Source organism: Phasianus colchicus, chromosome 1, assembly GCF_987193195.1.
Source record: "Phasianus colchicus chromosome 1, bPhaCol1.hap1.1, whole genome shotgun sequence".
In the NCBI taxonomy this organism is placed as follows: Eukaryota; Metazoa; Chordata; class Aves; order Galliformes; family Phasianidae; genus Phasianus; species Phasianus colchicus.
Genome location: NC_143436.1, coordinates 13344053 through 13360822, shown reverse-complemented (window position 1 = coordinate 13360822; position 16770 = coordinate 13344053). Strand labels below are relative to the sequence as shown.

Sequence of the window (16770 nt, the reverse complement as noted above, 5' to 3'; positions counted from 1 at the left end):
ACTCTGAGTGTAAGGAAAGACAGACACTTTAAATCTATGGTATCATGCAATACTCCAAAAAATGCTTGACATAAAGCTCATTCTCCACCTATCCCTGGTTTTAGGGGAATGCACTTGGTTTTCTTCTATTTGGTAAAGGCTGTTTTCCATTTGTGTTTATCAGGGGACAAGCCAGCTTTGCTTAGTTTACATCCTTGCTTGTGCACTGTCCTCACCAGCAATGTCACTGAGAAAGTCTGCTGCTACAAAACCTAGAGGAAAGAATCTCGTATAGCTGTTCTTGCAACAGTGGTAGCTCATGAGTTATAAATAGTTTATAGAGAAAGGGGGAAGAGAGAGAAAGAGAGGTTGAGCTTCATTCAGGAACTGAGTAAGATCTGTAGTTGGTTGTAGTTGTAGTTACAGTAATAGCGATTTCTCCAAAGTTTAAGGAAACAGATAGATAGCAAAGGCAGTCTGTTTTCTCCAAGCAAGCATCCTAGTTTGATGACACTCATTAATAGAACAAAACAGCCAAGTGCAATCAATAGTTATCACTTAGAACAAGCCTGTAACAATCTAAAAGATGTATCAAACTGGGGCTTAAAACTACTCTGTGTTCACAAAGACGCATACACCAAGACTCTTTTCCCTTCTTTATAAATATGAACAGATACTCCTTCTAAAAAGTAAACTCCAGAAGCACAGAAGTGTATGCATACATCATCAATGGGCTGTATCAGTAAAGAAAACAATTGGATTGAATCCTTGTTAATAGCAAAGAGAAAAAAAAAATTGTCTTTTTACAAATGCGGACACACAGCCCCACCAACACCTGTCTTGTTTTTTTCTCATGAAGAGACTCTTTAGAAATATCATTCTAATCTTGAGAAAAAAAAATCAGCCCCAGTATTTCAGTACCACTTTAAAGTATCACCATCCCAAGGTGCTCCTGCAGCTAATTTAACAGAGCACAGGCATCAGAGAAGGCTCGGCGTTAATAACTCAGCTCCCTGTCTGTTCCACTCCCATCTGCTTCCCAGTAGAAGAACCTAGGTGCTGGTTCTTCTGCCACCTGATTCACCCAAGAAGAGAAAGATCTGACTACTTCGTAGCAGTAAAAGAACAGGAAAAGAAGAAACAGTGGCATCTCCTTTGGGCTGATGTGTGAGCAGTAACAACTGCAGCACAGCTGTGCACTTTGCTACCTTCAGCTCTGGGACTTTCTCATCCAACCACAGACATCACACCAGCTGCAGAGATCCCTTTATTCCTCAGATCAGGAAGCCACAGCAAACACGTCCATAACTCCTTGTGTGGATTTCACTTCCAGATTCAAGGAACTAAGTTTACACATTTGAATCCTCCACTGCATCTCTGGCACTTCAGTCAATAGAGCCTAGTGAGTACCTGTCCGCCTCCTCTACTTTGCACAGCTTCTCCCAAAGGCTGTGGGAGGTGGGATGCTACAGGTGGCCACTTCTCTAAATTCCAGCTTCCATCACATCTGCACCAACTACAACAGCAGCTCAAACACCTCGCATGCAAGCAGACACCGATGCTGAGATGGGGTGTCCAGCTACATCTCACCCTTTTCACCAGCTGCAAAAGCCCAAACAACATTCAAGGCAGTTGGACTCTTCTGTCAAAAGTCCAAGAAAGGAAGGAGTCACTCAAAGCATATTGTGAGATTCCACTGGCACTGGAAAGCAGCAACATCACACATATGCAGGTTTCCTGTAGAGAGCTAGATGGATCTGTTTCATTAAATCTTTACAGAACTTCAAGCAACGCAAAACTTGACACTTTCTTCAGTATTGTTTTTATGATTACTGTTGTCTTACAGATTCTCCTGTCTATGCTTGTACTAAAGGAAACATCCACCCACAGTTAAAGTCTGTTATATCTTGATGAAGGCCTCACCTCTTCCCTTAACCCTAGGTAAGCTGGAGAGTTGACAGAGAGGGGAATGAAAAGCAGCTCTATCCTGCTGGAGTCTGCTATCTCCACTTTGTGCTTTCTAAGAGCCAAGATCCTCCAGGATCCACCCGACTTTTCAGATTACTCTGAGCTGCACAGCAAAGAACCACAGTTTGTCTCCTCAAGGGGAAACCTTTCCCAAACCATTCAGAAATTTCTTGGAACTACATGAGTTTCAACCTGATACGAAGAGGACAGTCTAGTACTTCAATACATTGAATAAGCCTAAGTGATTTGAGACTACATGTAATGAAGTGCTACAGATGCATCTTAAAGCAACAAAAAGGTAGTAGCAGAGCTAGAGTTACAAATATGGCATCTTAACACACACATTGGTACGACTGAATATTTAACTGAAGCAGTGCATATGAATCTAGCAGTCAGACTTCCCTAAGAAAATCTCAGGGTGAAAGAACATGCTGCTTATGAAGAGTTTATCTGTTATGGAAATGGTTTTTCATTCAAGGAGAGATTCTGGCCCCAAAAAATCAACTGCTTTACTCTCCACTTCATTACTCTTAATGTTTATTTGAAGTGGAGATGGGTATTTTCCCATTGCCTATATGTCCAAGTTGCAACCTAAGATTTCATGTTCTAGTTCTTTTTGCAAGAAAAATAAATAAATTCATGCGCAAGGACTCCAGGAAGTACAGGCAAACACACAGTAATATTCTCAGGAATACTTTCACAAAGCTTCGAGACAGACTTACCTTCCAGGTATAAATAATTTTTCCATTTCTTTCAACATTTACAATGTAAAGTGCTGATGAATTCTCTGGAGTATCTGAAATTATAACAAAAGGCACAAGGTTTTCACTTTAGTTCCTCATACACAGACACATTTTAAGGAAAGATACCAGGTACATTTTACATATGTGTATTTGTACATGCCAGAAATTATTACCTTTTGAAAAAAACAGATCAAATATTTCTTACACTGCGATTTAACTCTCAAACTTCAAAACAAAAGGTCCTCAGAACACTACATAGAGATAGATGGAGCATGAGGAAAAGTGTCAGCTGCCCCAGCTCCCTAAGGAATGCTTAGAAATAAATGATGCGTTCAGAGACCAGCTCTACAACAAAAACAAGAGCCACAACACCAAACTGTATATACATGCAATATATTTACAGGTACGAGAGAATTAAGCAATGCAGAACAAGAGACAGGAAAACACTGGGGGACAAAATTAAAAAAAAAAAAAAAAAAAAAAAAAGATATCATAGCACATATGACAAAAGTGCACCTTTTCTCAATTTTTTGTATTCTAATCACAGTAATCACCAAAAGTGTGTTTATCTTGGATGGAACTTATATTTAAAGAAGAAATTTTGCTCTTAGAAGCTTGAGAGCTGCATGATGGCCTTGATTTTAAGATAAAGGTAGCGTGTAAATATGAACAAGAAGAATTCTCTGCAACTCTAGGCAAGCATTACTTTGCAGTTACCACAAAGCCTCGACTGGAGAAAGCAGTGTGAAACTTAGTTTCACAAGCCTAATACTATGAACCTTGCTAGTGCAGATTGTGGTGGTAACAAAAAAAATGTTCAGAAACATTATCAGAGGTGAATAATTTTGATGTGGGAGGACAGAGAAAATCCTCAGCCAATATTTAACAATATATCACTTTTTACTGGCTTGGTGTTTGATACAAATTACACATCACCATACACTGTCTGTGGGAATATATAACCAAAGCAGAAGTGGCAGTGATCCCTGGCTTGGGAAAGTCCTGTAGTAAAGCTTTGCATGCAGAATTACAACTTCTTCCTCATCTCACAGCTTCACCAAGCAGATGAAGGGCTGCAAACAAAGCCAACCCAACCTGCCTGCCCAGCAAACAACCTTTATCAACATGCTCAAGAGAACGTGTTTTGATTTCCTGAAAGCCATTATATGGAAATCATACAAAAATGAGTGGAATTAAGAGAGCTGGGCTGGTTCTCTTCACCTACCACTCCCCTCCCTTGATCACAGCTACTCCCAGCTCTCACGCCATTAGGAATTCTCACATGCTATCACAGGGCTTTCAAGTCTTCAGGAAATAAAACAGTAAATACAGAGAACTGAAATATCTGAAATCATTGACACAAAGGCACCAGGACACCTAAAAATGACTTGCTTTCTGCAAATAGGTATTTCTCTGATGTTTAAAGTAATCTTTAAAGATTCCAACCTCCCACATATGCATTCCTAATATATCAGCATCACATTCAGCGGAAAGGAAGAGTCTACACAAACAGAAGTTAACATGCAATGCAGAAACGTTAGTATTGTGTCAGACATGCCTTCCAACCCAAATTCTGATTCTGTATTATCAGGTGCATTTATTGAACAAAAAGTCTGTCACTTCCCCAAGCACAGGTGAACACCTTTCTGCTACCTCCACAATGAACGCAGAGATTAATTGATCACATAGGTTTCGGAATTTTACCTCAAAACTCTTTGGGGGAAACCCTACACCTCACAGCTCCTCAGTAAACTTTCTGGTGTACGTGAAATAAACGTTAACAGATTTTGTCACTGGCAGCATGGGAAGCACCTTAGTTTATGAAGCCAAAGGAGCCGATACACTCTGACTTACAGCCACACAGCTTTTCTGTGGGACAGCAGACCTTTAAAGAGGGAGGTAGGTTAGTTAACTAAAAACAACCAGGGGACCTGGACACAGTGCACAACCAGCCCGTGTCCCTACTACAGTTCCTACTACCTAGCCACGGTAATTGTGCTGTTCAAATCGATGTTCAGACGAAGGCTTTCAGCATTTCAGAAAAGGAGAACTCGTCCGCCTTCCTTGCAGACAGATGAGAACCACGAGCACAACAGCGATACCACAGAGCCACCGACACGGCACAGTCACTCCGTTCCCAACCACCTGCTCTCGCCCGATTTTAATTAGCACTTATTTACCACACACACAGAAGAGGAGTTTTGGTTGTTTTATTTTCGGCTAAGTGTTTCTTTGTATTGTTGGTTTTGGGTTTTTTTTTTTCTTTCTTTCTTTCCCATTAAGGGCTGTGGGGCAGAAGAAAGAGGGACGTTAAAATTCCCTCCGGAACAAAGGGGAGGAAAGGGCCACGCGTGAAGAACCAAACAAACGTTGCGCAAGGAGCACCACAAGCTCCTTCGGACGTGAGAAGTGCCTCGAGGGCACCGGCTCCGCCACCCCGGGCCGCACTGACCGAGGGCAGAGCCACAGACAGACAGACAGACAGACACACACAGACACAGGCAGTGTCAGCCCGCGGAGCTCGGGGCGGCGCAGCCCCGCACAGCAGCGGGACAGGCGGGCTCATCCCGCGCAGCTCGGGGCGGCGCAGCCCCGCCGCCATTTCCCGTCCCCCTGTGGCCTCGAGGCGGCCCGGCCCTGACGGAAGGAGCGGGGAGGCCGCGCCGGGAGCGGCTCGCGGGGACTCACGCCCGGCCCGGCTTCTCCGCCCGCCGGAGGACGGCGGCTGGAAGCGGAGAAAGAGAGGGAAGGAAGCAGCGGGCTCTCGTCAGCGCTGCCCCGCGCCCGCCAGCGCAGCGTTACCTAGAGCCGCGGCCCAGCCCCGCGCCGCCAGCCAGGGCCCCACGTCCCTCTGCAGGTCAAACTCTGCCGCCAGGTGAAGCAGCATGGCGGCCCAACCCGGCCGCTCTCTCACCGCGCCGGCTGCCGCGGGGCGGCCTCCGCCATGGGCCGGCCCCTAGGGCCCGCTCGGCGCCTATTGGCAGGGGTGGATGTCAATCAACCGGCGGCCGCGCGGAGTGGCCGAGCGCGGTTCCGCCCCCCTCGGCCGGGGCGGTGGTGCGGATCCCGCCAGCGGTCTGGGTGCTGTCCGGGGCCTGGCGGCGGGAGCCGTGCTTGTGAGTCCCCGCGCGCTGTGTGCAGCTGGCTGGTGGCTTCAGGTGGTCTGGTTTGTCCATTAGAGAAGAGGGGCTGAAGGAGATGTTTCTCCTGAGATGCGCTGCGAGGAATATTGATATTTCAAGCTTTCCTCGCAAAAAGATTCAGAGCGCTTCAAGCAGTTGCCTGCGGGTGAGGGCTGGTGTCAGAATAGAACGTGGAAGCGGTGACTGACAGAACGCCCTGCTTGTGGGTCTGCAGCCCCACGTTTGGCTGAGCAGCGTTCAGCATTTCCCTTCCCTCGCAGTCCCTGCTTTCTGTGATGACACACCCTGCAGGTGCGTGCTGGGCAGATTGAGCCTCTCAGCACAGATGGCTTTGACAGAGCAGCTCAGAGCAGAAGTTGGGATGCACCCTGAGACCAGGCCTGGCCTGATCCTACCTTCTGTCCAACTCAGAACAGCAGAGGAGGAAAAGCTTGGTGAGATCCTCAGGGTCTTCAGGCTGAGTTACTGGGTTTTATTCGCTTTGGTGGGTTTTTGTGTTGTTTTTTTCTTGTTTGTTTTTTGTTTTTAGCATTTGAAAATACTTGTAGCACTGATAGGATGCTGTTCATGGCTATCTATAGTCTGCCTGTAATTACCATTTCCCTTCTGGCACGCGCTGATGTCAGCAGCTAAAAGTGGCACAAATGTGGACAGGCTGTAGAAGCACGTACCAAACCGCTGCACTGTAAGGACAGAGCAGCTTCAGCCAGTTCTAACAGCCAGTACTGAGTTTTTACCCTCATTGCTAAGCTTGGGCAATATAAAGATCAGACCAGAATCAGGTAAATCAACCGAGTACAGATGAGAAGCAGGTTGTCACTCAAACGCGAAGCAGGCTTGCTTTCTCTCAAACTATTGATAACTTTTACAGTTCTATCACAAGTTTCAGGATGAGTATTTTTCTTAAAGAAAATTGGATCAAGTGATTGTGCAAGAATTTAGCTGATGTTTTCTCTGTTTTGAAATAGATCTTGACTGGTATATTTATTTTAAAGGTAGAAGCAGAGAACAGAGATAAGATCCCAAACTGATGCTTTTTCTTAGAGATGAGGTAGGAATAATTCATGGGTATGACTATTTGGAGTTAATGCAAAAATGTTTGGAGTTGATTCAAAAAGAGAAGAAAGCAAAGAGGGAAGCCAAGCCCAAGAAATGACTGATTCTCTAACTATGTGCAAAAAGGAAAATTTCACATGGAGAAAATCTCTTGTGCCATTAGCTGTAGAGTTCAGCTAAGGCTAGGATGAGGCCCAATAGCAGGATTTTACATTGTCCTACTATAAAGCAGAAAATGTGGAGGTGTATAAGAGTCTGCTCTCCAAATGCAAAAAGGAAAAAGAAAAAAGAAAAAAGAAAAAAAAAACAGAAAGAAAACTAGACAGAACTCCCCAGTTTGATGGGGGGGTTGTTTGTTTGTTTGTTTGTTTTTTAAGGAAAGAAGGAACAACTAACTGTCACTGTGCTTTTGTTTCAAAATCAATCCTGACAGTACAGTTCTCAAAAGAGACCCCACAAAGCTGATGAATAAATTATTCTCTGACATTTACAGACTGAGAATCAAATGATGATGCTGTTCTTCTAAGGTATGTCATGCAAAATGTGAAAGGCCTTTGAGCATGAGGCAGGAATTAGCCAGAGTAACTGCCGAGTGTGCCAAGGAACTTAAGCTGGTCAATATGATAAAAGAAAAAGAAAAATGTTCTCATATGATATAAGCGGGTGAGTAGCTATACAAACAATTGGGTATAGAAGAGATCCATCCATTCACTTATGTCTCGTGCTTGGGATCCATTCCACAGTCCTTAAAACTGCTGTAAAAGTTTGTACAAGGCTTCACAGTCAGGTGTGAAAGGAAAAACCTTTCTTGTTGAGATATTTAAAACAAAATTTCTGCTGAGTATGAATTCCCACTGCAAAGGATTTGCTTTTCATTATTTTTGTACAACCAATATTTGTATTATCTCCCTAAAGTTAACACATTTTTTTCTTGAGACTGCTGGGATAGAGTGGGACCTCACCTCCTTTGCACTGTCCTGGTCCTGTCCAAGTTCCCTGGGAACTTGGAAGCATCTCTGATGTTTGTCTCTGAACCCAAGAGAAGCGCTCTCAGAACTTACCAGTCTTTGCTGTGAGACAAAGGAGGAAATGGTAACTTGACAGATGAAAAGATTTGAGAAACAGAAAGGGATGAAGTGATACATGACCATCAGGCTTCAGAGATACAGAAACATAGGAAAAGCAACAAAGTAGAGCTAGGGAAGATGGGATCCACAGGAGCTGAAGGAATCAAAAGGAGCAATGAGTCAGAAGAGAAGAATCCGAAAAAACAAGACATAGGCTTATAACCCGTTTAGAACTAAAGTCACACAGTCCTCCCAGAAATTAAGTTGGAATTCCTGAGTTTCTCTGTTGATTAGCAAACAATTTGAAAACCACTATTTTCCAGTGGCTTATCCATATAAAAATGCATGATATTACTTCTGCCTGTTTTGTTTTTTGTTCCAGTGATAGAGGCTTCCTTGTGACTCTTCAAGATCCAACACTGATGATGACCCTTGGGAGTGCTTAGGAATGTAATTTTGATTCCACGGAGTAATTAGTTGTTCTTTTTGATCTTCCTCAAAAAAAATTACACAAATGTATATGAAAAAAAAAAAAAGACAATTTTTTGGTTCAGAAAACACTTTCATTTGTTATATCTTTTTTCATTTCTAAAACCTAATCCACTCTATTAACAAAATAAAAGTGAAATCTGAAGGAGCAAGAATTGTATACTACAAGATGAATGATATTTCAAAGAGAGTTATCTAGTATGAACAATGTTTTTGTGGCAATTTCTTATTTTTGAATTTTAACTTTGTCATTATAATTTACAGTAATGATGTACATTAGACTATCTATGTCTGCATTCAGTTCCTGAAAACATATTTAGGAGAATGCATATGGTTTGCCTGCCTGTTTGTGTGTTTATCTAACACAGATAATACCAGAAATACTTCAAATAAATGAGCTTTGCAGTAAATTCAGAAAGCAATGCAGTTTCTGATTTAATTTTTAAAAATATTTATAGGAAAGATCATAAAATGCTGAGAACTCATGTCAGCATTAGCCTGAAAGTGAAACTCAGAGTGCCTGATTACTAACATGTAAAAGATAGCCCATCTTTCAAGTAACAACAGACAGTTGCAGATTTGGGGTTGCACAGTCTAACATGTAAGGTGGGGCAGAGCAAGCAAGCTGTCTTGCATGAGAATTTGCAATGCCACAAAGGAAACTACATGTGCTCTTTCTCCTCAGGATAATCCCTAAATGTTCGCAACAGCAGCTGTCACTTGAATAGTGCCAAATACTTTTAATTGGGATGGAGTTTCTTCTTTCCTTGTTGTCTGATGCTTTTTTTTTTTTTTTTCTCACTTCCACCTTTAATGTTCAAAGCAAATATCTATTTCCTTTACAACTGTAAAAGATAATTCACAGCTTTAGATCTCATTATATAAAACTTGTGATTTCCTGAACTGGCAATCTAGTTATACGTGTTATAGGCCGTATCTGCAGGACCAAATATTCAGACTGAATTCCTAGAAGCACAACACATTCCTTGGAAACCACAAAACTGACTCATTCAGTGTACTTCAAGTAACAGTGCAGTGTGTGATACCACTTGAGTCCACATACAGAAAATTAAAAGCTTGACACAAAAACCATAAACATCTAAAAAAAATAACCCTTAACATTTTCTTCTGTGAGCTCTGCATTAAGGCAGAGATCCTGATATAGTCCTAGTAACGTCAGCTTTGCTAGATAGAGGAAGAAGCTCTTGTTTTTAAGAAAAAATGCTTATTCTTATCTCTGCCAAGTGAAATTAGTGCTATAATCCATTTCTGACTTTTTCTTCCTTTTTCTTTGCATTGTGAAACCAAACCAGGAATCTCACTTTCTATTTCTATTCTGTTTCTCTTAGGAAAAGTTCTTAGAAAAAGATGACAGATTAAAAAAAAAAAAAAGTAGAAAAATTTAATCAGGAATTTGTTCCTTTCCTATTAATGGGAGGACCTCTCTGGAGTTTTTAGCCAAAGTGATTCTTGAACAAAGTCAGCATTAATAAGCACAGCTATCATCAAGGGACAGTGGCCCTACTGATTGCACTGCAACCTGCATCAGGATTTTCTGCTGCTGGCAAAAGTTGTTGTGCTAATTGCACATGTGCCTATCATCACTTAACAAACAGTTCACGAGGCAGGAATTACAAAATCATACCTTTAAGCAAGTGTGAGGCTGATATGATTGACTGCCAACTTGGCATTAACCAGTCTAACATGCCTTTCAGCTCTCAACAGAATAAAGGCTCGTTCATGCCTATCAATGAGAAGGAAAAAACTATATACAGAGCCATAAATCATTGATGTGTTCCACATCAGGAAATTATACTTAAGACTTCTTATCTTAGTGAGAACCGACAGAATGAATATCTGAAATAATTATTTAAACTCATGACAGCCTGGCAAACAGCTCATAACTTCTTTTGAAAGTACTGCTTACCAAGGCCACCCTCTTTTCCCACTGCTTGTGCAACAGAGGATTTATTGTGATCTTGTCTAGACAGTTGTTTCCTTGAAGAATGTTTTAAAACAGTTGAACACAAAATATAAGTCAGTTGGTTTCCTCAAGGAGATGGCCAATATGTTTACTTAATCCTCTAGGAAAAAAACCAAATAAGATACCATTAGTATTTTGCAGTAAGAATTAAAGCTGTGATTCAAGAGTAGTAGAGTAAAAAATCCTTATCTCAGCACATGAAAAACATCTCATTCATTATCTTTCATCACAAAATTTCAACATAAAACAGAGTAGATTCACAGAAGTCAATCAGCATCCATTACAGATCCAGTGCTCCATGGACATGTTTTTCTATGCTTTGTTTAATAATTAATCATAGGATATAATCTTCTAACTACTAATGATAACATTTCTGCTGTGCTATTCATGCTTCTATTGAACAATACCTTATTCTTTAAATAGTTCAATTGAAGTCCATGACATGCTCAAGCCAATAATGTGTTTCAAGTTGAGGAGACTTTGCAAACAATAAAGGTATTCCTCAAAGTGAGGGAGGGAAACAGACCAGGGCCTAACACAATCTGTGGCCATATCCCAAGTGGCCTTTTTTTTTCCACCAGCTCTCCCCTCATGGCCCAGGCACTAAGGCTCCTTTGTTCTTCACACAGAATAACCCCTACTAACACTGATGAAAGCTCTGTGAACACACATGGTCTCAACAGCTGTTGAAGGAACTCTTTGCTCTGTTTAATCTTCCAGCTACAGCCTCATTAGGTCCAGTCAGTAGTGTTTTTTGAAGCTTGCTCTTTTTTTCCTTTCTGATCTTTCAGTTTTGACTTCATTTTTCTTTGTAAAAGAACACTGTCAATACTCTGCAACAGATTCATCACTGTTAAGAAATAGATGTAATAATGCATTTATCATCATATTGATTCCAATTAGCTTTTAGATAAGTTTTTATTTTCAGTGTTGTGTTCATTTTAAAATATAGAAGAAACATTTAACATGGTCTTTCAAAAGACAGGATACACTGGGGACTATGAACATGGACAGCACAGGATGAACATATTGGTTGAATTTACCCTCACTGAGCTTCACCTTCTTGAAAATAGGATTCTGGTGTGACTACTTTTTCTACTACTAGTTAATGAAGAAAGACAAGAACCCCAGAGAGCAATTGATACAGCCCAGGACTAGCACTTATTTTAGGGCACATTTTGTAAATCCAGCCCAAAGGCCTCCTATTCCCTCCACCTGCAGTCATACCTACCAGCCACATGCAGCTGGAGGAAAGCAGGGCTGCAATTAGAAAATATGTCTGCAATTAGATCACACAGTGTAATCTGAAAAGAGTCCCTGAGGGTGTGGTTTGATGAGCAGCTGATCTAACCACTCATGGCCTTGAAAGGAGGTGTCACACTTCCTCCCCACCTTGCTTGCTTGCTTTTTTTTTTTCCTCCTTCCCTCATCCACAGGTCATCCTGCCTCTGTTTACCAGCCCTGCTGCACATCTGGTGCTTCTGTGATCCAACTCTACTTGCTAACCCACAAAGTCTGTTAATTTTTATTTAATGATTTAATTTTCTGCCACGTGATTAAGGTGTTTCAGGTCACAGAAAGCTTTTACAAGTGCCAGTTATTGTAAAAGGAAGTACTGTTAATGTGCAGCTGGCAGCAGGGGAGGAAACAGAAGAATAGGAGACCTCCCTGTACTGGCAGCAGTGAAGTGGCAGAGCCGCACAACACATTCAGAGCCTTTGCTGGAGGTTGACAAACATTTTCCTTTTGCTTTTGGTGTGAAAGAAACAGTCATTTTCACCCAGCATTTCTCTTGGCCGTTGCCTGGCCACCACTGGCATGGCTTCCAGACCAGAGAAGTGATCCAACTGAAAAAGAACCCTGAGGGAAGAAAGCAGAAGGTGGTTTCTGTAATATCACCTACCCATCAAGTTTCCTCCTTAGAAGGAGGAAACCCTTATACCCACAAAAATATTGCATAGAAGTGGGAACAAACCACTGGTGCTGGGCAAAGGGCCTTGGGGCAGTGCAGGTCTCAGTGCTGCAGCAGTTAGGACCTCTTCCATTTCTGCCAAACCACAACCTGGGGATGGGGTTACTTGTCCGCAGGTCATGTGCTTCTTTCTACTTACAATAAGCACAGTCCAGGTATTAACTCTTAGCTGATGTAAGTTAGATGACAAAAACCCATACTTGTATCATTTGCCTGATTTCCTGTTTCCACTGGAATCCATAGAAACTAGTTTTTAATACCTTATTTGTATCTCATAACAACCTTTCCTTTGATACAGTACAGCAATTGAAATATATTCAGATTACTCTCTCAAATCTGAATGCATTTCCCTGGCACATGCTAAAAATATCTTTAATTTATTATGCACATTAGTTCCAATAAGTGCCACATTAATAAACAAAGAGGGTGTACTTCATTAGTCACGCAGCAGTTTCTTTTTCCAAAATACATTCAGAATTCTATCATCTGACCTCTTTCAACAATGAGGTATTTATAGGATCCGTAAGGGCCTTATCCTCCAACCATGACTCAGCCAAAACTCACAACTGACCTTATCACCTCCTGTAGTCTGTTCTTATAGCCTTGCTCATGTGAAGAGCTTTTATTCACTGACCTGGCTTGGGGAGCATATTCTCATCAGTATGATGTTGCAGGCTTGATGCCCAGTTCATCTGCGCTTGGTAAATGTCATAGAATCAAGTCCTAAGCATGCATATATTATTTTCACAATGTTATATATACAAAAACAAGGGAAAAATATGCAGCCAATTTCGGCTTCCAGTACCACAGGGATAAACTGAGTCTTTAGATTTTCACAGCTACAAACAAAACAATTGAATTCTCCTTATTTTGGAAGAGAGTGCATTTATTTTTAGAAGAAAGCAGTTACAAAGTTTCTGAACAATTATTACTAAATAAAACAGTAATGTTTTTCAATGATACACAATCATTTTAGAGTAAAACACTCTTGCATTGTTAGGTGACTGCACTAGCTCAACATGACAACAGTAAATTGTATTATTTAATGTTATAATTATGCCAATATTCCTATGTTAGAAGAGCCTAATTTTCTGGAAAAAAAAAAACAAAACCCAGAAGATTAAATTTTGAAGATGCATAACAGCAAATTATTGTAACTGCTTAAAAACAGTGTATTGTGATCATGAATTAGCCAGTAAATCATACATAACATCATTAGAACATTTCTGCCACATTGGGTTAGCTCAGGTATCTATATACACTGGTATCACAGACATGGATACTACTAGATGTTAAAGAAAAAGATGCAAAGAGTCAATAGCAAACAGAAAAAAAACCCACCTTCATGATCTGTAACTACTATTGTTGTTCCTAATAATTATTTTTCTTTATGATACAGGATGATAACCTTTCTTAGAAGCTAATATCTCATCATTAGTGAAGCTGAATAGAAAGGTGGGTCGGTATCAAAAATACTCTCAACAGTCTACTATCCTTCAGTTTGTTTGAATGATTCTTCCAATTATAAAGGTTCTAAACAGATAAAGTTCAGATACCATCTTTTCAAAATATATTGTTACATACCTGTCTCATTTTCTTATTTTGTCCCTTTAGAGTGGAAGAATCCAACATTTCAGGTGCTCTTCTAAGTCCCCAGTGCTTTTTTTGACTCAGATCTGAAACAATACTATTTCCCTGCATTGAATTATACTCATGGCAAATCTATGTTTATTAAATATATGAATCATTATTATATTATATGAAGGTGTTTTGTAGCTCCTGTATTTTATTTATTCTTTTGAATATGGGTGAGCAGTATAGCGAAGTCCTCAGTTAGCTGTCTGTTACAATGCCTAGGCCTTTTTCTTGAGTAGTTACAGTAAAGGTAGACTCAGTTGTGTTTATGACAAGTTGAAGCAGTTCCTTCAGTAAGCACTGTTGTGTATTTATCAGCATGTGACATCATCTGTTGATATTGCCAGTTGGGATACTTTGGAGCTTTTCTGTTTTCTTTTATAGTTCTAATTAAACTTTAAAAAAAATGAACACTGGCTATCTGCAAATGCTACCAGTTTAAAACATGCTTGCTTTTCCAACTATTCTAAAATATACATTGATACCTCTCCAAAACTGCATAGTAGCACTTCATCCTACTGTAGTTGCCTTCTTCTGTGTGCTTAGTGGGATGTATTTCATCACTGTGACAACAATGCAACTTCTTTGAGGTTAGCTTGGAGAAAATGTATAGGATGATTAAAGGATATCTATAGTTTAGCATCCTTCCTCCTCTTTTTTTTTTTTTTTTTTTTCTAGTTTCTTCAGATTTGCAGAGTAACTGCCACTTTCATGAAGGAAGGCTTGTAGGTAATACAACCTTCTTTGATTTGAAGACACACAAGTAGGAGCAGTGGCAGAAAGGAGAGAAAGGAGCAGCCCCTACTCAGCCATGCTGCAAGCTGAGATTGAGCATTTTTTCCCTCCCAAGAATAATCCATGGCCATGGTGGAAAGCAGACCATGTCTGCCCTGACCATTCCATTACTAGCATCAGAGGAGATCGCCAGGACTTGCTAATATTAGCAAGTTCAATACTCACGAGAGGTATCTACAGTGACCTAAATGGGACCTGTTTATTTATCAATTTTATGAAGGCTCCATGTGGATAAATGTTAGTTTTAGATCTGGTTTCAGCTCTTTTTTTTACTCCAGCTCTCTTATATAGTCCTGTTTAATGACATGAGCATCATGTCTGAAAGGAGCAGTCTTTATGCCTTTATGTCGTTTGTTTTTTTTCCCCCTAAGGTCTCCAGGTTCACTTCCTTACCTCCAAAGCACTGCTGCTTTAGATTGCAGTGTCAATTTCCCTTCGAGCATGGACCAGCCAGCTTCCTCCTTCATCTATCCTTCTGCACTCCACTTCTTTTGCCCTCAGAAAAGGTCAGCTCCAGATGCTGCACAGAAAGTTGCAAAAAGCACTGTTGTTGTCAACTAAAGATATTCTGCAACTGTCTTCGAAGTTGAGTTTCATCCTGATCTCTAAATTGTCAGATTTCCCCAGAAATAGACAGATACATGATACAAAGATGAACATTTAATATTACAGGATGTCCTGATTAATTAGAACTCTGTGTCTTCTTGTAGTCCATAAAAATGTATAATTCCTTTTTAAATTTTGGCCTCAGTGATCTTTTTTTATCTATGGCCTAATTAGTGAGTACATGAGAAGTAAGAGAGAGGTACAAAAGAGAATTATTTAAGAATTATTCTTGCCTTCATTTAATTGCTTTGAGTTAAATTCAAACTCTATCTTTCCTATAAAGCACTTTTTAGTCTTCTAGTGCCCTTTTCAATCTTTTCTAAGTTAAATACAGTCTTTTAAATTTGTCTTCTGACTAGGAGCTTTTTATTCTTATAGCCTTTCCTGGATAACTTCTGAATAAATGTTTTGGAATACTTTCTTTAAAAGACAGAAATAAGGTATCTGCATTTGATTTTCCATTTCATCATCACACTCTGATGATAAAGAGCATAGTTCTTTATAGAGATAGAGCTGCTGTCCTGTCATGCTGTGTTTAGGCTTATTTAAGTCTGTCATTAGAGACCATCAACAACTTGACCTTGTCCTAAAAAACTCTCACTGTATAATTCCTAGAAATCTTTTTAGTGTTAGTTTTGTAGATACATACACGTGCTGCACAGCAGACTTATGATACTATTAGAAAATTAAATAGAAGTTAGCTCATTAGTTTTTTCATTCTTAAAAGTGAAGTTGAATGTATCATGCCCGTTTCTCATTTTTAATTGATCAGTTTATATTAACTTCTGTGTTACTTCCTTTGCAATCCTTCTGCTGTTGCCTTATTTGTGTTACGAGAAAAATGTGATTTTAGCCATTGCTCTCTCCTGGGGGGGAAAAAAAAAAAGGCTAAATGGAAGTGATTATTTGTGTTGCATAAGACTTCAGATTAACTGAATCTGAAGGTGTTAGATTAGATCTAATTCCATCTAAGCAGCATCTTGCTTCTGAGAGTGGTCAGTGTCCAATGCTAAGAGATAGCATATAAAAAAGATGAAAGGCTGTGTCTACTATCTACTTCTGTTTCAGAAAGGATCAAAACAATTTGGAAACTATTGATTATTTTAGCATCCAGAAATTCTTGTGACATGTTTCATGATACAGTAAAAGTGCAAAAGTACATCTGTCTGTTTAATTCTCCCATCTGATAATCCTGTTCACTGTACCCTATTTTTTATTTTAAGAAAAATAGTGCATAATTACACTTTAATCAGGATTTAAAATATATTTATCACAATTTCTTTACTTGTTATCTTTATTTTAAGGCAAGGAATCTGTTTAGCATCTCTTTACA

General features: G+C 40.1%; 1 protein-coding gene across 2 annotated transcripts in view; it reads right to left on the bottom strand.

Moving 5' to 3' along the window:
- GSAP (gamma-secretase activating protein) overlaps positions 1-5613 on the bottom strand; it is a 46293-nt gene extending 40680 nt beyond the window's left edge. For both annotated transcript variants that reach the window (XM_031593957.2, XM_031594039.2), the window contains exons 1-2: positions 5493-5613; positions 2670-2743 (exon numbers count right to left, since the gene is read on the bottom strand). In XM_031593957.2, coding sequence (XP_031449817.2) covers positions 2670-2743; positions 5493-5577 — 159 coding nt within the window. In that variant the 5' untranslated portion in view covers positions 5578-5613. The remainder of the gene's footprint in view (positions 1-2669; positions 2744-5492) is intronic.
- Positions 5614-16770: the final 11157 nt, after the last annotated feature.